Source organism: Micromys minutus, assembly GCF_963924665.1.
Source record: "Micromys minutus genome assembly, chromosome: 7".
Taxonomy (NCBI): Eukaryota; Metazoa; Chordata; class Mammalia; order Rodentia; family Muridae; genus Micromys; species Micromys minutus.
Window position 1 is genome coordinate 69,089,284 of NC_137976.1, and position 22,855 is coordinate 69,112,138.

General features: G+C 41.3%; 1 protein-coding gene across 1 annotated transcript; it reads left to right on the plus strand.

Annotated features, from left to right (window-relative positions):
* The first annotated feature begins 8,905 nt into the window (after positions 1-8,905).
* RFC4 (replication factor C subunit 4) lies at positions 8,906-22,843 on the plus strand. The gene is made up of 11 exons (XM_080918902.1): positions 8,906-8,966; positions 9,103-9,244; positions 11,760-11,838; positions 16,341-16,420; positions 19,563-19,682; positions 21,583-21,726; positions 21,927-22,047; positions 22,161-22,286; positions 22,366-22,446; positions 22,531-22,647; positions 22,722-22,843. Exons 2-11 carry the CDS (start codon positions 9,114-9,116, stop codon positions 22,815-22,817), a joined length of 1,095 nt encoding a protein of 364 aa, XP_080775028.1. The 5' UTR covers positions 8,906-8,966; positions 9,103-9,113; the 3' UTR covers positions 22,818-22,843.
* Positions 22,844-22,855: the final 12 nt, after the last annotated feature.

The following is a 22,855-nucleotide window of genomic DNA, read 5'->3' on the forward strand; positions in this document are numbered from 1 at the left end:
GGCTCACAACCATCTGTAATGGGATCGGATGCCCTCTTCTGGTGTGTCTGAAGACAGCACAGTATACATACGTATATACATATCTCCTTCTCATTGTAGCATGAAGTCGGAGGTAGGCGATTGGTGGTTACAACACTAACCTAGGCTAAACAGCAGATTTAAGTCCAGCTTCAAATGCTTAAACAGACCATGTCTAAAGAGAAGCCCCCAGCTCTCTCAATTCTTGTCTGTCTGCAGCCTCAGCCAAGGCTTTATCTTTGGGGGACATTGATGACTGAGCTGGCACACCAACCCAGGTCACGCTTACCTCTGCAGTGCACTTGTTCTTTCCAGGGAGACAACATACTTTCACCTTCCCGTTGTTAGGAGAAAGTTAGAATTCAGGGTACGGATCAGCGGATGAGCGGGTACCTAGTTTGTACGAAGACCTTATTCAATATCCCACAGGCAAAGGAGGAGGAGGAAGAGAAAGAGTATGGGTGGGGAGAAAAGAGGAAGAGAGGGAGGAGAGAGGGCGGGGAGGGAAAAGGATGTTAAGGAAGAGGAGGAGGACTAATTTGAAATACAATGTTTGAAAACAGATTACCCAAAAAGTCAGAGCTGATTTTGAACCTGGAGGTATAGGGTTTCACTCACGCTTTATTTCATTCGCTGTTTATTGGTGCCACCGCCACCGTCACCAACACCTCTCCTGCCACTGTTCACTCACCTCTCACTTCTGAGTGTGAAACACACTGGGCTGGGGACCTTGGGATTAAGCCTCGAAACACTAAGACATTTTGTTATTTTGGTGGGGGGGGGGGAGGAATGGTAAGCCTCATAACACAGCCCAACTGTAAACCTGGATAAATTGGGGGCATTGGTCAGTGAGCAGACACCGGTTAATGCTGAACACACACACACACAAACTCTCTCTCTCTCAGAGACACACTCTTACACACACTCACACACACATACACACACATACACACACACACACTCACACACATACACACACACTCACACACATGCACATACACACACACACTCACACACACATACACAAACACACACTCACACACATACACACACACTCACACACATGCACATACACACACACACTCACACACACATACACACTCACACACACACACATCACCCGACTGGAGCTGCTCCCATCACTGACAATGTGTGAAAGGGCACCTCAGAAGTTCTGGGAAAGGGGATGCTCCCTAAACAGCCGTCAGTGGTGAAGGACAAGTACTTGAGCTGAAGAGATGGAAAAAAATTAAGGGTGTGGAAGGTGCCTGTGTCCTGGTGACTTGAAGCCACCCAGGCAGGGTCACTAAATGCTAATATTTTCATGAAAAAGGTAAAGAGAAAGGAAAGGAAATCAGTTACCAACATGAACTAAAGCATTGGCTGGGGACTGGAGAAAGGGCTCAGAGAGTAAAACACTGGCTGCTCTCCCGGTGGGCCTGGGCTTGGTTCAGGACATCCAGGTGACAACTCACCACTGTAACGTCACTGCCAGGTGATCCAACATCCTCTTCTACTCTCCACAAGCACCAGGCACCCGTGTGATGCACAAGACATACGTACAGGCAAAGTAATAAAATAAGCATTTTAAAGCAAACATCTGAAAAATGTATTTCACTATCTTTTACACAATCATATTTACTCAAGCCCAGAATTTTACATGTTTTATACAGGTTTATTTTACTTAGAAAGGAAAAAGTATCATTCATCTTGGAGGCCAATTTTAATTTATTTTGCACAGACACAGCAACAGTATTACATGAACTGGGCCACCACATGTTTAAATATACTATAGCCATGTATTTAAAGGTATATACTTGAATTCTCTCTCTAACCCATTTTCAGTATTCCTTACAAAGAAAAACATTCTGTGGTCTCTGGCTCACAATCTTTGCCCATCTATCCCCCACCCTGAAGACTCCACAGTATATGAATTGTTCATCTTCTGACAGTTAGTGAAGCCAGAGGCCTTGTTGTTCATTGGCTAGTACACTTACAGAAAGGTGATATCCAGCAGTTACAGCTGTTCTGGACTTTGTGACTATTCTACTCTGGAAATAATAAGGAGCCTACACTAAGCACCAGAACTCCTAGACTAAGGGACTATGTTCTGAACTACACACCTCAACTCCAACCTCCCCAATTCCTCTTCAACATAGCAAACACAACCAATTTATAAAATCTCGAGGGAAGAAATAACACTAGATGTATAAGTCCCAATGCAGTAATCTAAGTAATAAAAACGACAAGAAAACAATGCGCCTGGAAAACGTACTGATGCTACAATATTGGCGTGTAGAGAGTGAGGCAAAAGAGTTTAGACAGAGGACTACGGATGGTTATAAGTGTGTCAAAAGAATTAACGGAGAAAGGCTGCTGAGTGGGGGAAGTAAACGATCAGCTATGAAATAGAAGGGCAATTTGAGAAATATTAGAATTCAGAAAGATAAATAAATATTGAAGAGAAACAGGTCTTTATAAACACAGTTAGAATTGTGGGAAAAGGTTCTATTCGTAACCAGTTCAGGTTGTTCAGCAGAATGAGTAAGACCACACTCCACAGTGGGCTATACACTTAGTATGGTTCACTACTATATTATGGCCCACATTGATTAAAAAAAAAAAATAAGTCAAATAAAAATCTCTGTGGAGTGCTTCACCAGTAGACTGTGTCAAGAAGAGAGAAGCCCAAACCTGAAGAGAAGGTGAGTTAGCTGGAGCAATCCAGAAAGGATAAGTATAGATTAACAAGAAGGTAGCAGCAGAAGTACTAAATTATACAGGACTCTGCTACAAAACCAATCTACAGGTTACAGGCATAAAAAAGAAAAACTCTGCTCTAAATGAATAGACAGTAGTTTTTATTCATATGAGTAAACTTTAGCTGTCTTCAGACAGCACCAGAAGAAGACATCAGATCTCATTACAGATGTCTGTGAGCCACGATGTGGTTGCTGGGAATTGAACTCAGGACCTCTGGAAGAGCAGTCGTTGCTCTTAACCACTGAGCCATCTCTCCAGGCCCCCGTTTTTAAAGAATCTAAACATAAAATTCCCAGAGCTAGAAAAAGTAATATCAGTCCAGAGACAAGAGGCATTTTGAACAGCAAACAGAAACATCTCCTCATTGTATGTCTTAGTGTGGGTTTCTATTCCTGCACAAACATCATGATCAAGAAGCAAGTTGGGGAGGAAAGGGTTTATTCAGCTTACACTTCCAAGTGGCTGTTCATCACCAAAGGAAGTCAGGACTGGAACTCAAGCAGGTCAGGAAGCAGGAGCTGATGCAAAGGCCATGGAGGGATGTTACTTAGTGGCTTGCTTCCCCTGGCTTGCTCAGCCTGCTTTCCTATAGATCCCAGGTTTACCAGCCCAGGGATGGCACCACCCACAATGGGCTGGGCCCTCCCACCTTGATCACTAATTGAGAAAATGGCTTACAGCTGGATCTCATGGAGGCATTTCCTCAAGGGAGGCTCCTTTCTCTGTGATAACTTCAACTTGTGTCAAGTTGACACACAAACCAGCCAGCTCATCATATCATAATCACAACACTAAATATATAAAACACAGAAAGTACTTTGGAGGCAGCAAGAGAACACAGTAAGTCATACATAAAGGCAGGTCCAGGAGGCTGGAGAGATGGCTCTATAGTTAAGAGTACTTGTTACTCTTGCACAGGACCCTAGTGGCTCACATCCATAATTCCCATTCCAAGGAGACAAGAGTCATACCCACTGTAAACATACATGCATTCAGACAAAGCATCATAAACATAATAAAATCTAAAACAAGGTTTGTAATATAAGACAGGTCCATCAGATTAAATGCAAATTAGTTCTGAGCATTGGATTAGACTCAAACTTTAAAGGCCAGAAGGTCCTGGAATGATGTATCAAATTCTGATTTAAACACTTTTAAAGAAATTTCGAGGAAATTAGATGGAACTGGAAATATTATACTTAAGGCTCTGGCAAAGGGCAAATGCCTCATGCTTTCTCTTATCTGTGCGTCTTAGCTGCAGTGTTTTGGATTTGTGTGTTTAACCTAGGGTGCCTGTAAAGGTCAGGTAGCAGAAAGGACACATGAACTCCAGGAGGGGGAAAACCGTAAAGGGAGGAGAAGGAAACATAATTTGTGATTGGAAAGGGGAAGGGAAAATCCTGGGAGTTAAAGGTGTAAACCGAGATAGGATAAGGGGTGAGGTGGTTAAGCAAAACTAAGGATATGTGCAGTCTTGTGGAAAGCACTGTTTGTAGACTGATTTTAAAATATAATGAAAAAACTGGGCAGTGGTGGCTCACACCTTTAATCCCAGTACTTGGGAGAAGGAGGCAGGTGAATCTCTGTGAGTTCGAGGCCAGCCTGGTCTACAGAACTAGTTCTAGAACAGCCAAGGCTACACAAAGAAACCCTCCCTCAAATATATATATTTTTTAAAAAGAGTTTGAAACAGGTTCTGTTAGTGGGTACACAATGCTTTCCTCAAAGACATGAGCTATTAAATGGAAAATCTCAGCACCTGGCATAAGACATCCCTCTACGAGTTATTGGCTAGGAAGTCCTCAGAGGTCCCCAAATATCATAAACTATTGCCATTGCTCTTGCCTGCCCACCACAGCCAGATGGTAAAATCTTATTGCTGAAAACACAACACACTTTGGTTGTAAGTCACAGAGAAATGAAACAGGACCTGACATTGAAACTTCCTACCTGTTGCCTGTCTTTCATGGTGCTGGAAATAGACCACTAGAGAGGAAAAATGACCAATGAATTCACCCAGCAGTGGACAATGGATGAGACAATGTTTACCTGCCAGACGAGACACATCTGCTGTGCGATTGTGGCATGACTGTCTGGGAAAGGCCTGCTCAGAGGAGGAAATGTATGCCAGGCATTGAAAACCTAGTCCAGAGCACATAGTTCAGGAGTTCATGGGCCTCAGAGGGATCCCTCTGTTGTTCCACCGTCACTGTTGTTAAATGTGTTTTTGAACTGCCTTCTAAATTACTTCATCCATAGAGGAGCGCTGCCTCCAGCCTTTGTCAGAGAAGCTGCTTCCTGCAGTGAACAGCAGTCAATGCAGACTTGGAATTGGTAATAAGTAATTGCTGAGAATAAATAACTGTTGGGTCTTCAGCCCTAAGCAGAACAATATTCCAACATCCCACAAAACCCAAAGTTCATGGAACCTTGCAGAAGAGAGCAGAGGGCGTACAGGAGGTGGTGACGAGCGCCGAGCGATGTTTTCCGGATATGACGTCACCGTTGCAGTCACTCTCACAGCAGCTGTGGTCACCCTGCACAAGACCAGAACAAGATCGAGCCAGACAGCATTCCAGTACTGATGAGAAGTATGTGAACCTTCAACCCTCACTGAGGGGCTCTTTGCAATTAATGGGTATTCATCTTGCTTTAGTATGGCCCTAAAGGTTGTCATATGTTCATAGGTTCCCATGTAAAGGCAGATGACCCATATCCATGTGTATGTAACACTAATTATACATAATGACTTGAAAGAAAAGAAAGGAAGGAAGGAAGGAAAGAAGGAAGGAAATGAGAAGGTGGAAGGAGTAAGCAGTGTAAGTAAGTCTGGGGTGTAAGGGAGGATTTAAGTGTAAGCATGTACAATATTGTCAAAGAATCAATTACAACTATTTAAAAAATGAAAGCTCCATATAGAAACCTATTGCTTTGTAAGCCACTTAAATAAAAATGAAAATTTAACAAATAAAATTAACATTAAAAATATTAAAATAACATAAAGATAAATTTTTAAATTAATGTAAGAATCAAAATACAAGAATAACAGAAATAAAGGTGAACCATGAAATGAAATAGAAAGGACTGTGCTCTCAGGCGATGTTCCCTCCCAGGGGAGGGCCCATCTTCTCTTTACTTTAGCTAAGTCAGGACATTGCTGCAGCTCCATCACACACCTCTTGTGGTCACAGTCATTACCAGTTGTGCTTAAAGGCAGCTCTGGGGTCTTCAAAGGTTCCTGGGATCATCTGACTATCCATGGTATTGGTACGTGATGAACAGCTGCTACAATTAGGATACGCCGATTAAATTCTGGGGCCTTGCCTTGAATCCCACCAAGGTTGTTGACGGTACACATTTGTCCATTCTCAAGGCCTTTCCTCAAACTACTCACTACCCTCTCCTCACAGGTGGTCACATCACAAAGGAAGATACTGTTCTAAGCTACAGTGTCCACCATCTTCCTTAACTTCATGCATACCTTCTTGTATCCTAAACATCCGTTCTCCCGTGCCCAAATCCCAGCAGAATATTTCTGAATATAATGCTTCCTTCTCCTGGTCTGTTTCCTGTAGGCCCTGTTACTTTTAAATTTTAATTTAGATAATAGATAGATAGATAGATAGATAGATAGATAGATAGATAGATAGATAGATAGATAGTGTGTATGTGCACGCACACATGCACGCCCGCCCACTGGAGCATACCCACATTCTTATGTTGGAGGGGGCACATGTCCCATGGTGTACACATAGCATCAGAGGACAACTTTGTTGGTCAGTTTTCTCCTTCCACCCTTACATGGGTGCCAGAGATTGAACTCACCCTTGATCAATGAGCTACCTCCCGGACCCTTTCTATTTCTATTGACTTTTTTTTACCTATGGGCCTGAGGTCCTTCTATAGGGATGTCCAGTATAGAGTAATTATGCCAACAGTCCTCACAGCTGAAAAGTTGTCTGGGCCAGAGGTGGAGGATGGGGCTGTAAGAATGAACTGAGTGATGCTACTGTGTTAGATCTTCACAAAGTGCTAGACAGATGTGGATTGTTGCTAGTCCCGGCATTCTTGATGCCAACACTTTGGGAATCACCATCTCTCTGTTCCCTGAATGTCCTCAAGTCCACATTCTGTCCTGTGTTTCATCAAAGATAAATGTACAGATTTTAAGCATTTTTGCACAAAAGTATACAAATACATTTTTGTCAGTACTTGATTTTTTTTTAAAGGTTTGATAGTGTGCATTAAAATCTTACTAGTTACAATGAGCATAAAGTACATGTAAGACAAGATGTAACCTGAAAATAGTCAAAGTTTTCTTGGTGTATAAGGATTAAGCATAATGGTTTTTTCATTTTCTTTTCTTTTCTTTTCTTTTTTTTTTTTTTTTTTTTTTTTTAGCCTTTGTTTTTTCTTGAACTTTATATAGTCTGTGAGTTGTTTCTGGGGTGTTCAGAGCTTTCTGGGGTTAGTATCCCATTATCAGTGACTGCATATTATGTCTGTTCTTTTGTGACTGGGTTATCTCACTCAGGATGATATTCTCTAGATGCATCCATTTTCTTAAGAATTTCATAAAGTCATTGTTTCTGATAGCTGAGTAGTACTCCATTGTGTAAATATACCACAATTTTTGTATCCATTCATCTACTGAAGGACATCTGGGTTCTTTCCAGCTCCTAGCTATTATAAATAGGGCTGCTATAAACATTGTGGTGCATGTGTCTTTGTTGTAGGGCATTGGATTTCATTATAGATGGTTGTGTATCACCATGTTGTTTCTGGGAATTGAACTCAGGACCTCTGGAAGGAGGTCAGTGCTCTTAATGGCTGAGCCGTCTCTTCAGCCCCTATGCTGGAATCCCAGTTGTCAAACCTGGAAAGTTTAAGCTTAAGGTGCCACCATCTGGTGAGAATCTCTTGTAGAACCATCTCAAGGGAGCAAGAAAATGAAAAGAATAGTCTTTTATTTCAGCATTAACCCTGGAATAACTGAGGACAACACTGTGGATTGATTACATGGAGGTTTTCCACCTGAGTTTTGAAGGAAGCAAAATCATAATGTCTACTAACCAAAAACCTTGTATGACAAATACATATTCACAGTCACAAGAGATTCTGACCTTGTAGGTCTGTTTTAGGACTGAAAGTGTCTATCTGACAAACCCCACATAGGCTTTGGATGAGACCCAGCCTTTGAGAGTTTTGGTTCTAGGAAATGAGCACAATTAGACAAGTATTATTTCTGGTGGAAATAATGACGTTTCTTCCACTGTAGGGCAAAGGTTAGTTGATGCCCCTAGGAGATGGCACCTCCAGGAGGGGTGATTACCTTTCATTCCTGTGGACTGCAAGTTCAGCTCCCAGCAATGGAGTTACTAGAGCAGTCTTTGAGGTTTGACTCGTATGACAAGCATCTCTAACACTGCTACTCTATGAATTTATTGTGCTAACACAGGACATTTAAGGGCAGAGGCTGGCTAAGAACTGAAAGCTCATTTGGCCTCTCTCTATCTCCCTCCCCACCCCGTGTGCGTGTGTAAGTATTCTGACTGCGTGCAAGTACGTGCACCACAAGTAATAAGGGCAGGCTCATTTGGACTCTCCCCCACCCCGTCTATGTGTGTGTGTAAGTATTCTGACTGCGTGCAAGTACATGCACCACAAATATTAAGGTCCTTCAGAGATCCCCTTAAATATGACTTATCAAAAACCAGGTATCAAACCGTGGTCCTCCATAAAAGCAGCATCTCTCAGACGCCGCACTGCTAAAAGTAGTTTGCCCCGTGCCCTAGCATAACGGGGGTGGGGCGATAAATCCGCAGGGTGTCCCCTTCCAGCGAAGGGTCAAGTGAGCGCGTCCTGTCCCCGACCTTCGGGCTGTGACGGCAAACATAAGAAGCCGCTTCTTAACTAAAGTCAGAGTGTGCCCGCCCTAGGCCCGGTCCTTCGAGCCTGTGGTCGCGTCGTCCCCCACCTCACTCGGCAGTGGCTGCCAGGCTAAAGCCTGGCCGTGGAGCACCCCAGCCGCAGCGCGGAGACGCACATACACACTCCAAGCCAAGGAGGCGCGCGTCACCTTGACCCGCGCGCCGGAAGTGACGCAATCGTGTGGCGCACTCCCGCCATGCCTTTCGCCGCCGTCCTGTGGCGGGAACCGCGGCACCCGGGGTATACCGACGGCTGTAAGTGATGGGTCTGGATATTCTCAGTCTTTACAGGCTAGCGGGGACCGGGCTGTGGCCTCCGCTGCGCAAGGTACAAGGTTGGGGTCCTTTCAAGGGAACTGCCCCATAATGGTTTCTTTTTTCTTACACCCAGGAGAAGAAACCATGCAGGCATTTCTGAAAGGCACATCTGTCAGTACCAAACCACAATTGACCAAGGACCGGGGCATAGCTGCCTCTGCAGGAAGCAGTGGAGAAAACAAGAAAGTCAAACCAGTTCCTTGGGTGGAAAAATAGTAAGAACTGCTTGTACTTTTTGTTGAAATAAGCAATAAGTTTTCTCTCTAATCAGTTCTAGTCTTTTATTTATTTTTTTTATGTAAGGGGAGAATTTGCTATACTCAGAACATACCTTTGGGAGGCGGTATCACCCAGTGATAAGTCCTGGATCCTTGGAGTGATGCAGTAGTTGAACTTAATTCTCTTATTTTATAGATGACCTAAGATTTTTCTAAAGTATACAGTTTTAGAGTCCTACAGAGGTGAAGGGAGCAACGTTTCTGTGAGTTGACTATAAACAGTTCTACTGAAATCTAAATTTTATCCTTTTATTATTATATGGTGAAATTTGTTGGGAATTTTTGTTGTTTTGGTAGTGAAATGCCACTAAGTTGTCATTTGTTAGACAAACTAGAAGTATTCCTAACAATTAGCTAGATGTAGCCTCTGTGATTACCAAGGGTTTTCAGGTTATTTACAAGCCAGAAAAAGGCCCTCGTGTGTTATTTTTGTTGTTTCAACTTTATTGAGAAATTCAAATATGAACACTTTGTCCATATCATATCCCTTCCTGCTCTCAACTCATTCCATAGCCTCCCACCCCCAAACCCATTCCATTGCAGGGATTCAGATCCTCGGGTTTTGAAAGCTCACAGTTACCTGCTGGGCCATCTTCCTAACCCTAATCTAGGGTTTTGATTGATTTGTTATTAGCGAACTGGCCATTCTGCTTGCTAGGCAAGCACTGTACCACTGTTAGCGTGGTAGAGTTTGCCGTAACAAACATGCTTGGACTCACTGGTGGTGTTCAGGGCAGCTTGCAGGAGCGAGTTCTCAGCTACCCTGTGTCACTCCGTATGTCAAACTTGGGTCATCAGACTTGACAGTAAGTGCCTTTGCCTGCTGAGCCATCTCACCACCCCAAAACTAGATTTTTTTTTTTTTTTTTTTTTTTAACTAACAAGGACATGGGGAAGGGAGGCTCTAGATTTTTCACTTCTTCAGTCAGATAGCTCTGGCTGTAAGTTCTCACATGGGCTCGGACTTACATACTGCTTCTCCTTTGGAGAAGCTTCACATCCCCATATATCCATGGGCGTTGTCATTGTTATCTATCTAATCCTTGCAGACCTTTATAGCACACACAGTAATTCTTGCCCAGTATCAACCTGATGAATTATGAAAGTGTAGATCCAGTGGGTAAAAACACTTGCTGTGGAAACCTAACAACATGAGCTTGATCCCTGAACACCTCAGCGGAAGGAGCGAAATGACTTCTGAAATTTGTTTCCTTTTCATCATTTGTAAGCACACATTCACACACCAAATTAAAAAAAATTTTTTAATTGTTTTTTAGTTCATGTGCTTGAATGTTTGGCCTGAATATATAACCTGTGCACCATGTGTGTACCTAGTGCTCATAGAGGTTAGAAAGGGCACCAGATCCCATAGGACTAGAGTTATAGATGGTCGTGAGCTACCATGTGGGCTCTGGGAATTGAGCCCAGGTCCTCTGGAAGAGCAGCAGGTGCTCTTATCCATGGAGCCATGTGTGTAGCCCCCATGCAACTTTCTCAAAATAAAAGGATGTTTTATTAATTTACTAAGTAGAAATCTCAGTCATAAATTTTAGAAAGACAGCTTTGTCATAGTTCCTCTGAAAAATTGCAAAATAATGGCTGGTGGCTCACACATTTAATCACAGCACTAGAGAGCGAGAGGCAAGCAGATGTCTGTGATCCAGATAGGGAGTTCCAAGCTAGCCAGAGGTACGTAGTGAGACGTCTCAAAAAATAAGAATTACTAATAAATGACTTAAGATCAAAATTACTAGCTGGTCATGGTGGCCCATGCCTTTAATCCCTGCTCTCAGCGGATTTCTGAATTTCAGGCCAGTCTAGTCTACAAAGCAAGTTCCAGAACAACCAGAAATAAACAGAAATCCTATCTCAAGCAGAGGAAAATAGTACTGACCACTTAATATGTTAGCTGAGAAAGTGATACTTATTTTAAACCAGAGTAGTTGCCAGTTAAGTTATCAAATATTCCTTTACAACTCAACTCCATGAGCTTCTCAAGAGATACTTTGTATACAAATGTGTGTGTGTGTGTGTGTGTGTGTGTGTGTGTGTGTGTGTGTGTGTGTGTGTGTCAGAGAGAGAGATCGAGAGAGATCCCTGACTGACCTGGAATACTCTAGGTAGACCAGGCTGGCCTCAAATTCCTGTCTCCCACTTGCTAGGATTAAAGGGGTAAGCCTTCACATGCATATAAGTTTGTTCTTTATGATATATAAAATTAAATTCCTCTGCTTAATATTTTATCAGGCAGTCAGTGCAAGTAGAAAGCAAAACTAACTTCACTCCAGCAGTGTGCATTTGCTTAAGGTAAATACACATGGAGTTTCTGCCTCCTTCGGTGTCATAAGTAACATGTGACTGCCATCAGTGGTATCTTCATAGCAAGAACATTTGAGAATTTTCTGTGGCTGCCACAGTGTGCCCCACAGCCTCCCTCCCCTCTGTCCTCCAGCCGTCCAAAGTGTGTGGATGAAGTCGCTTTCCAGGAAGAAGTGGTTGCAGTGCTGAAAAAGTCTTTAGAAGGAGCTGACGTAAGTAGATGGTGTTTGATGGTGTTGGAAAACCTAAGAGTTCATTCGCCTTTTCCTTTATTTTAGCCTTTTGTTCATATGAAATACTTGCATTAAGTCTTACTATAAGTAGTTTGCCAAATTGTCTTCTATGTCACATTATTATATAGTATTGAAGTAAAGATCACTAACTAAGATAGGTTAGGACCCTTTCTCCATGAGCCTTTATTTGAGAGGGGAAAAAGGCTAAAATAAACCAGGTAGGTATAAATATGTTACAGTTACAAATGTGTTATCAAAACAAGTTGGATTTTAAAATATATATAGTTGGCTGTGTGTAGTGTTATGTGGCTTTAATTCCAACATCTGGGAACAGAGGCCAGCCTGGTCTACATAGTAAATCCCAGGCCAGCCACAGTGGAACCCTTTCAAAAACATGTATATGTGTGGGTGCACGTTCTTTTTAACCTACCTTTATTTTTAAAATGAAGCATTTGATTCTTAGAGCACTACATTTCCTGCCATACATAGATAAGTATGTCCTTGGTACCTTGTGTTTTAAAGTATTAGAGACAACATAAACCCACTTGACGGATTAGCAGTTTGGTTTGCATTAGTACTTGGAGACTAGGTTTTATGTTCCCTAAGTAGCCTTGAGTTCCCAGCAGAGCTGAGGCTAGCCTCATATTTCAAACCCTACTGTCTGCCTCCCAAATGGCAATGATTGGCAAGTGAATGCCAGGACAGCTAGCTGCATCAGCAGGTTTCAGTTCTGTGTGAAGAAGTGTCCCTGTGCCGTGCGAGCATTGTAAAGAAAGGGAGCCCGAAGTGAGCGTGGGTAGCAGTCTCTGTCTTACATCCTGTTTCCTAGCCCTGGCTGCCTTTGGAGATGTTTGGTTTGGGCCTCTGTTGTGGTAAATATTAAAAAAGAATCTGCTGCTACCAGTCCCATGCGGTCTCACTCCCCGTGGAGGTCTCACTCCACACAAACCACTCCTTCTCTACCATGTGGTCCACGAGCTGCCCTCTCCCATCTGTCTCCCTGACAGCCAGGAACTTTGCTCATATTCTCTACAGCCCAGTAAAATCATGACTCAACAGTCACTAATTTATCAAACAGATTTATATTAAATTCTCAATCCATGATACATCCGCACAATAAACTTGCAACCGTTGACAAAGATGTGAACAGCCCACCTAGATAAGTTGGCCTATAGAAATCCATCCCTTAGAAAGTATGCATAATTTCTAAGGATTATGTATGTATGTATGGAGAGCTGGCTCAGTGGTTGAGAGCACTGAGAGCTCTTCCAGAAATCCTGAGTTCAAATCCCAGTGACCACATGTTGGCTCACAACCATCTGTAATAGGATCTAGTGTGTCTGAAGACAGCTTCAGCATACTCATATACATAAGTAAATCTTAAAACAAAACAAAACCAAAGAAAGTATACATAACTACCTCTGGCTACTCAGAGCCACACGGACAGAGATGGGTCATCTTCATCTTCCATGTTGATTCTCCTCCTTTCTCTATCTTCTTACAAAAAACTTTGTCCCTACCCACTCTCTACTGTCCAATCATGTATCACCTTGACACCAACCTATAGGCTACCGTTATTTATTACTGAAGTTACCATACAGGTTGAGGAATATTGCTTTTCCACAGTGATTAGAACCAAAGGTTTGGATTCTAAATTGTATATTTTCAGATTTTGGAATATTTGCTAGGTTAGACAACTTTGCATCTTTTTGACAAAATGTCTGATACATAAAACTTAAATAGGAAAATTTGCTTTGGCTTATAGTTCAGAAGTTTCTTTATGTATTACTACTACAGGCTTATCAGCCTTAAGATACAGATAGGCATTTGAGAAACATTTAAAACCTAAGCCATAGCATTTATATAGATCCAAATTAAATATATTTGAAATGAGACACCCCCCCTCAAATCAACACAGAATTCATTTCTGTTGCATACCTTATACCCATGCACTAATTTTTTTTAAAGATTTATTTATTGTATAAAAGTACATTGTAACTGTCTTCAGACACACCAGAAGGGGGTGTCAGATCCCATTACAGATGGTTGTGAGCTACCATGTGGTTGCTGAGATTTGAACTCAGGACCTCTGGGAAAGTAGTCGGTGCTATTAACTGCTGAGCCATCTCTCCGGCTGACATGCCCTGAATTTTATGCAGTGGCGTAAGAATTGAAGATTTTGTATCATCATAAACAAGATGTACCCACCACCCACACCGGCAGTGGCAGTTGTGGGTTAGTGTCACATCATTGCTGGTGTCTTTTTTTTTTCCCACTTTTTTGTTTGTTTGACTTTTTGTGTTAGGGATTTTCTATGTAGCCCTGACCGTCCTGGAACTCAGTGTATAGACCAACCTAGCCTCAAACTGCTTGCCTCTTTTTAGTATTGGGGTTAAAGAATAATACAGTGAAAAAAATATGTTCAGGGTGCCATGAATTTGTGGCATCACACTAGTGTTCAAAATATTTTGGACATTGAGGGAAAAAAATGAGTTACAAAGCTTTAAAAACCTTTCCAGTATACTATTTTAATTGGCGGTAACAGATTATAAAATCTGATTAAGAATTCTGGACTAGTGTAAGACTATCACCTAATACAACATTTGTTGACCTCTTTTTATTTTGCTTGGTCTGTTAGTGTAGGTGTAACTATTTAGGGAGTTGAGGCAGGAGGATTGTAAATTCAAGGCCAGTCTGGTCAACTTAGCCAACCCTGCCTCAAAACAAAGAAAGGGATGGGGACTTTACTGGTAGTTTGGTTTTGGTTGGTTAGTTGGTTTTGTTTTGTTTTGTTTTGTGTCTTGACACAGAGTTTCTCTTTAGTCTTGGAACTCACTCTTTAGACCAGGTTGGCCTCAACTCAAAGATCTGTCTTTATGCAGCACTACCACCTGGCCTACTGGTAGATATTTAAATAGCATGTGGAAACCTTATTTAAATAGCAAATAGAGGCCTTAAGTTTGTTCCCCAGTGCTGGAGAAGAAAGAAAAGGTCTTGTTTAATATTTTTCACCTCATTTCTGACTAAATTTATAAAGTGATCTTTTTTTCTAAAAGAAGATCCTTTAAAGTTTAACTTCAAAAGGTTTTTTTGTTTGGTTTTTTGTTTTCTGAGATCAGTTTATACAGTATAAAAATTAGTAATCCGAAGAGAGGGTAGCTGTTTAGTTTGTATCCACAGTCAGGAAAAGGGGTACTCTAGTGTATCTCTTCTCTCAACACTCCTCACATTTATATCAACAAAATGTATACAAAATAATTTCAAAATTTCTCAGTCTTTAGAAGTGGTAAAACTGTTTAAAAGTTTAAGGGCAGAGACTCTTCTGAGACTCAGTCTCTAAATTGTGAGTCCCATAAAATCAATGCCAAGGTATATAATATATATATAATATGTGCAGTTGCACAGAGTGAACCTCCTATCCCCAGAGGGAACAAAGGAAAGAATAGACAACCATCTTAAACGTGGTAGGATAGATGTCCAGGCTTACACTTGAGGCTCTAAAATAAAGGACTTAGCTAGCCCCATTTCTCCAGCTCTGCCACCTGCAGCACACATAGTCTTAGATGAGCTCCTTGGTAGAAATTCTTAGCATCTCCCAGATCCCAAGAGTCTCCCTTGTAACTTCTGCCTCACTTTCACAGATGGCTTCATGCAGTGACCTCAGCTGCATCTTGAACCTTGGCATAAACACTACGACTTTGTTCTTGCCTTTTAAAAAAGATTCACTTATTCATGTGCTCTGTCTTTCTGCACACCAAAGAGGGAATTAGATCCATTACAGATGGTTGTGAGCCACATGTAATTGCTGGGAATTGAACTCAGGACCTCTGGAAGTCAAGTGTTCTTAACCTTTTGAGCCATCTCTCCAGCCTCTACATCTGTAAAACCAGTACCATTTAGATGATGCTAAGTTCTGTTTCCAGTTCAACATGTAGCCTCACTTGCCTGAACCACAGCTGCATGGACCTCTATGTGTCTAGTACAGATGTTCAGAGGACAAAGTTCTTTCTCATCACAAGTCATTGTAAGCAGTTGAGGTTTGTTACTGTTTTCCATGTGGAGTATGAACCCAGTGAAAGCTTTTAAGCAGCACCCAGAGTGGTGGCTGGTGAAAGAGCCATGAATGCAGCATGAATAAACAAGGACATGTGGCAAAGTCAAACCATCGGCTACTTTCTCACTGTTAGAATTCACCTGTCTGAACTGGAACTTACTACTTTATCAGGGAGTGGTGGCCTGAAACCCTATAGATAGGTAGGATCAGAAGTTCAAGGTCATCAAAGTCACTTGCAGTTGCATAGCAAGTTCAAGGGCATGTTTAGAACTGTAAATGCTGTGATACCACTTATATTAAAAAATCTTTAGACATGTGTACTCTCTATTAGAAAAGCTACCATATCATTTGTCAGATGGTTGGGTACTCTTAGTTTCATCTATATGTGACTGTGTAATCTACAAACATCAAAATTTAATTTCTGCAGCTTCCTAATCTCTTGTTCTATGGACCACCCGGAACTGGCAAAACATCTACCATTCTGGCAGCAGCTAGAGAGCTCTTTGGGTAAGATGACGTTGATGGGTGTCGTAGTCACTGTTCTATTTCTAAGAGACACTATGACCAAGGCAACAATTGTAAAAGAAAGCATTTAATTGGAGCTGGCTTACAGTTTCAGAGGGTTATCATCATGGTGGGAAGCATGGCAGCATGCAGGCAGGCATGATGCTTTAGAAATAGCTGAGATCTGCATCTTGATCCACAGGCAGAGACAGAGCACAAGAGTGCACCTAGGCCTGGCCTGGGCTTTTGATACCTCAAAGCCCATCCCAGTGACACACTTTCTCCAAGAAGGCCACACCTCGTAATACTTTTCCAGTAATGCCATTCTCTAGTGACTAATACTGGAGAGCCTGTGGGGGGCATTTCTATTCAGACCACCACAGTTGGTCATCTTCTCTGTTAAAGATTATATATAGAGGCTGAAGAGACAGATTAGGGCTTAAGAGAGCTTTCTTATCTTCCAGAGGACCAGAGTGTGGGTCCCAGCACCTACATCCAGTGACTCACAAATACCTATAATTCCAGCCCCATCTTGCTTTTGAAGATACCTGAATACATGTAGAACATACTCACATAGAAACTCACCTAAATAAAAAGAAATCTTTAGAACGAAAAAGAGTTTAAGACATGATGTTAGACTCAATCTGGTTAAAACTATTCGCCAGAGGTTGAAGAGATGATGTAGGGGTTAAGGGGGCTTTCTGACATTCCAGAGGACCCAAGTTCAGGTCCCAGTACCCATGTAAGCAAGTATGCTGTAACTCCAGCTAATTCCATACCTGCACTTGGGTGTATATAAACACGTTCACAAAGCACACAACATCTTGGTACTGATTCCTGCTACCCCTTTCTCTGTGAGGTGCTTTTTGGCTTTATTGCTGGTTTTGTTTGTTCTCATGGTTCTGTCTTGAACATACACCTTTAATCTCAGCAGAGACAGGAGGATTTTAGTTCAAGACTAGCCTGGTCTACAGAGGGAGTTCCAAGTTAGCCAAGACACACAGAGAAACTATACCTTGAAAAGAAAAATTAGATCTCCATAGTCCCATTTTACTCTTCCCTGAGTGAATCAGTTTCTACCTCTTTTGAACATTCTGAACCTTGTTCATATGCTGAGAGTATAAAGAGAGTTTTGTGATTTCATTACTTCATTATGGGGTCCAGAAGACCAAACATATCCTCTGAATGATTCACATGTGGCTTTATGTAGCACCTGCCATGTACATTCTTGGCCCTGCCTTTAGTGACCAGGCCACATTCCTTGTCCTCGGGTCCCCTTAGTATGAGCACAGTGAGTGTAATTTTAGGTACATTAGAAAACCTTCTGTGAGCTTGCTTGGATCCCTCTCCCATTTTTATGCCTTGACTACTGTAACTGTTCAGTTTTGAATTATACAATTCCTAAATGTAGTTTAAGAATTTTAACAGTTTGAAAGGACAAAAGCTGTTCTGAGTGAGCCTGATACTTTTGTGTAAGAGAGCAGTATGCTTCTCAGAGCTTTTATTCCATGATTCACAGACTCTAGCTGAACCAACCTTGGTGGTGTAATTTTAACAAAATTCACCATCATGCCTATTTTGGAATGCATCATGGATCTACTTTTTATATCTTCTTACTATACTTGTGTTCATGGCCAGTCGTTGTTCATACTTGTAACATTCAGGAGGCTAAGGCAGACAGGATCATGAGCCCAAGGTCAACTTGAGCCACATGATAGTTTCCAAAGTAATGTTAGTAATATTCCTTTTGTTATTTTGTGTTTTTTAGACAGGGTTTCTTTGTGTAGCCCTCACTGTCCTGGAACTCACTCTGTAGACCAGGTTGGTCTCAAACTCAGAGATTCACTTGCCTCTGTTCTCCAGGTGCTAGGTTTAGTGGATTGCACCACCACATGCCCAGCAGCGATATTCTTAAAGAATTTAATTGTAAATGCCATACTTAGTTGTACACTTGACTTAAAGAATAAACTAAACCATTGACTTAGGTAGATCGGCTTTATCAAAGGACCAGAGTTCAGACCCTAGACCCCAGCACCCACATCAGGTAGCCTAGGGGATCTAAAACATTTGGCATCCTTGGGCACAGACGCACAGACACACATGCACACATGAACCAGGCATGGTGGAACACTCCTACAGCCCCATCAAAATAATTTCATATTTGAAGCCAATTTGGGCTTCATAGCGGAAACCATTTCCAAATGAAGTGTTTGTGCACGTGCTAGAGAAAATTTTGAAACAATGGTTTTCTTGAGCATAATTTTATTTTTATTTCTCAGATCTCTATTATGCCATATTACTTTTCATATTCATTTAAAAATCCTTTATATATCAAGTGTGATTCATGTCACATACCTATAAACCCTGCACTAAAAGATGGAAACAAGAGAATTGCAAGTTTGAGCCACCATGGGCTACAGAGGGTTCTAATCTAGCTGTACAACCTACCTGCTCATGTTTACATCTAGCAGTTTCCCATGTAGCAAGCTATTCCATGGGAAGAAGTCAAAATATGTTAAATTATAACATTTAAAACTTGGTAGATGGGCTGGAGAGATGGCTCAGTGATTAAGAGCACTGGCTGCTCTTCCAGAGGTCCTGAGTTCAATTCCCAGCAACCACATGGTGGCTCACAACTACCTGTAATGAGATCTGATGCCCTCTTCTGGTGTCTGAAGACAGCTACATGTACTCATATGCATAAATAATTCTTTAAAAAAATGAAAACAAAAAACTTGATAGATGTCTAAGAATTGAATAAGTAAAGTATCTAAGGAATATGTTACTGTTGTTTTAATAGAAAAAGTTAATCACACAAAACTGAGGATAATTTAAATGTTAGATATAGTATTTTTTTGTTGTTTTTTAAATGGGGTCTCACTGTATATAGACTAGACTGGCCTTGAAGTCACAGAGATTCCAGAGCTGTTTTTGCCTCCCGGGTGCTGGGAATAATAGTATTGGCCACTATGCCTGGCCTCTAGGTTTTTAGCCAAAATGTTAAATACATAGCTCTGCAAAAGTAGATCATATGTGTGACTTTGCCTTCTGTCTTGCTCACTAGGTAGGTTCTGAATCACACAGCATCAGCACCTAGCTACTTAGTGCTATATGATGTTTCATAACACTTTTCATTTTGAAATAGGCCCGAACTCTTTCGATTAAGAGTCCTTGAGTTAAATGCATCTGATGAACGTGGAATACAAGTAGTTCGAGAGAAAGTGAAAAATTTTGCTCAGTTAACTGTGTCAGGAAGTCGTTCAGAGTAAGTAACTTGACTTTTCCTCTCCATAAAACAGTTCATTATATTTGCTTTAAATATAGGCTGTGGTTTTAATTTGGCCTTCAGTCAAGTATTGAAAATATAATTCCCAAATTCACATGTGAATGGTATTTAGAAGTGGCATTCAGATGAGATATCTTGATTAGAAGTTGTTCTTAGGAAAGAAAGCCCTTCTGGTGTCTTTATCAGAAGATGACAGACCCTGCTTACCACAACTGGGCATATGGTTTCTTTCATAGTGGTTTGACTCTGAGATTCACCATCTTGCACTTCCTAATATCTAGAACCAAGAAATAAATTACATTTCTTTAAATGGCCAGTCTCAGGTTTCGCGTTTAACACAAACCAGAGTAAGAGCAATACTGAGCTGGCAGTGGGAAGTCCTTACATAGAGCGAATGGGGAGGTGGGACGTGGAAGGGCGGCAGTCATCGTGTGCAGCCAGGCCCTGCAAGGTCGTAATGCTGCTGCAGTCTGGATCTTCCTCAGCCTGTGCCCCACACATTGTGTTGATTCTGCAGCTGGTCCTGCTGCTCCCTGCGGTGGAGGGCATGGCCCTCCCTCCCTCTGCTGTTACAGTGAAGGTACTGGTGTCAGCCAGAGCCCCAAGCAGTGGCATTGTATATCAGCACCAGCCTCGCAGCATGAACACTGAGAAGCACTGAAATGCCTCTTGTAGTTTGCTGAATATCATAGTGATCCTGGACTGACTAATAGACCGACTAAGTGAACAGTAGAAGCCAAAAACAACATTCAGCTTTGTTAAAGAAGTATAATATAGGGAATAAAAATGAAGCACAATCAGTGTTCAGAAAATAACCCACAAAACTGGAGTAAATGTTTACAAATTATTTGTCTGGAAAAGGATTTCTGCCCAGAATATGTCAAGAATTAAAACTCAATAAAAATACAACTACAAAAAGGGCAAAGGTCATAGATGTTTCTCAGCCACTACCATCACTGAAATAACAAGCAGAAAATAACAAGCACTAAAGGGAAACACTGTAAATGTCACATTGATGACTGGAATATATAGAACAGAACAGTCTTGGAAAAGTTTGTCAGCTCCTCTAAAGATTAAAGTAGAATTGGGCTTAAGTAAGATGGCCAAAATGAAGGAGCCAGCCTCACAGAACTGCAGCCTAATTCCATCCTATAAGGTAGGGAGAAAAGGTTGTCCTTTAATCACACGTGAATGTTGAACACACATTTCCATTCCTAGTATGCATGCCTAAAAGGTGAAAATCTGGTTGTCTAAAATATATATAATATTCATAATTGTTCCTAAGTCAGTACACCAAAACATACCAAACTGGTTAGTGGGTGAATAAAATATGAAATCCCTGTCTATCTGCTTAGCAGTAAAAAATGTACTAGAAAGCCAGCTACAGACCATGAACTTCCACAACAGGCAAAGCTTAGGAGACAGGAAGACTAGTGATTGGAATTGGGAGTCTTGAAGGGACTCCTGATAAACAGCTGCATTTTACTTTCAGTTACCTGTGGCTAACTGGTCTGAGAATTTTAGACAAGAATAGTAATGTTCGTTCCAGTTGTTAAATCTCACTATAATTTCTCAGTGAATCATTTTATAAACTAAACAACATAGGTTTGGAGATGATTCAGAAAGTATTTGCCATGCAAGCCTGGCAGCCTGAGATTGTTATCCAGAACCTATGTAATAGTGAGAAGAGAGCCAACTTCAGTCTTACACGGTAATCTCCACGAGTGCTATGCAATGCATGCACCCACCATACACATACCATAGGTAGAGTTCTAAAGCATAATTATGTATGACCAAGAGTTATAAACTACCAGATACTGAAGATATGTATTATATCTCAGCAGATACTTATTGTTCAACTCCTTTGTTTCTGATTTAGTGGGAAGCCATGTCCTCCCTTTAAGATTGTAATTCTGGATGAAGCAGATTCTATGACTTCAGCTGCTCAGGCAGCTTTAAGACGTACCATGGAAAAAGAGTCTAAAACGACCAGATTCTGCCTCATCTGTAACTATGTCAGTCGGTATGTATACACCCTAAAGACACATCTAAACAGCCTTTTTACAATTGTGCATAGTATTGTTATATAGTTATGGGGCACCAGTTGACCATACATACATGTCATAAAATCAAAGTAACTTGACCTTCAACTTGTAGTCAGAACGTCCAAAGTCCTCAGTTTTTTTTAAGTACAACATCATGGTTTTTTTCAATCTTTTCCAGAATAATTGAACCCCTCACTTCTAGATGTTCAAAATTCCGCTTCAAGCCTCTGTCAGATAAAATTCAACAGAAGCGGTTACTGGATATTGCTGAGAAGGAAAATGTCAAAATTGGCAATGAGGTAATGTATCCCTTTAATGAATGTACATCTTAGAGGTTTACTTACACTGTGTGATTTGGGAAGCACAATGTGTTACCTGCCCGTTTTTTTTTTTTTTTTTGCAAATTCTCCAGGAAATAGCATATCTTGTTCAAATCTCAGAAGGGGATTTACGGAAAGCTATTACATTTCTTCAAAGTGCTACTCGACTAACAGGAGGAAAGGAGGTCTCGGAAGATGTGATCACAGACATTGCTGGGGCAAGTACATTTAACTCCTGTGGCCTTTACAGCTCACCAAGCTAGAGACAGTCCTTATTCTTAATGTCTATTGTTTCAGGTGATACCAGCTGCAACTATTGATGGAATATTCACTGCATGTCACAGCGGCTCTTTTGACAAGCTAGAAGCTGTGGTGAAGGTAGTCACTAGCTTGGGATTCCAGCACTTACAGGGGGCATGAGTATGCAACTTACAAAGCCTCTCAACTTTTGTTTTGTTGCAGAACCTGATAAATGAAGGACATGCAGCTACTCAGCTTGTCAATCAACTTCATGATGCAATCATAGAAAATGATAATCTCTCTGATAAACAGAAATCCATTATTACTGAAAAACTTGCTGTAAGTATTATACTTCAAAAATTACCAGGCCTTCTCTTTTTGCTTTTTTGGTAACTTATTTACTTCCTTTGTAGGAAGTGGACAAGTGTTTGGCAGATGGTGCAGATGAACACCTACAGCTGATGAGCCTTTGTGCAACTGTGATGCAGCAACTAACTCAGAATTCTTAAAAGACCTATTTTGTGACAATTCTAAGAAATAAATGACC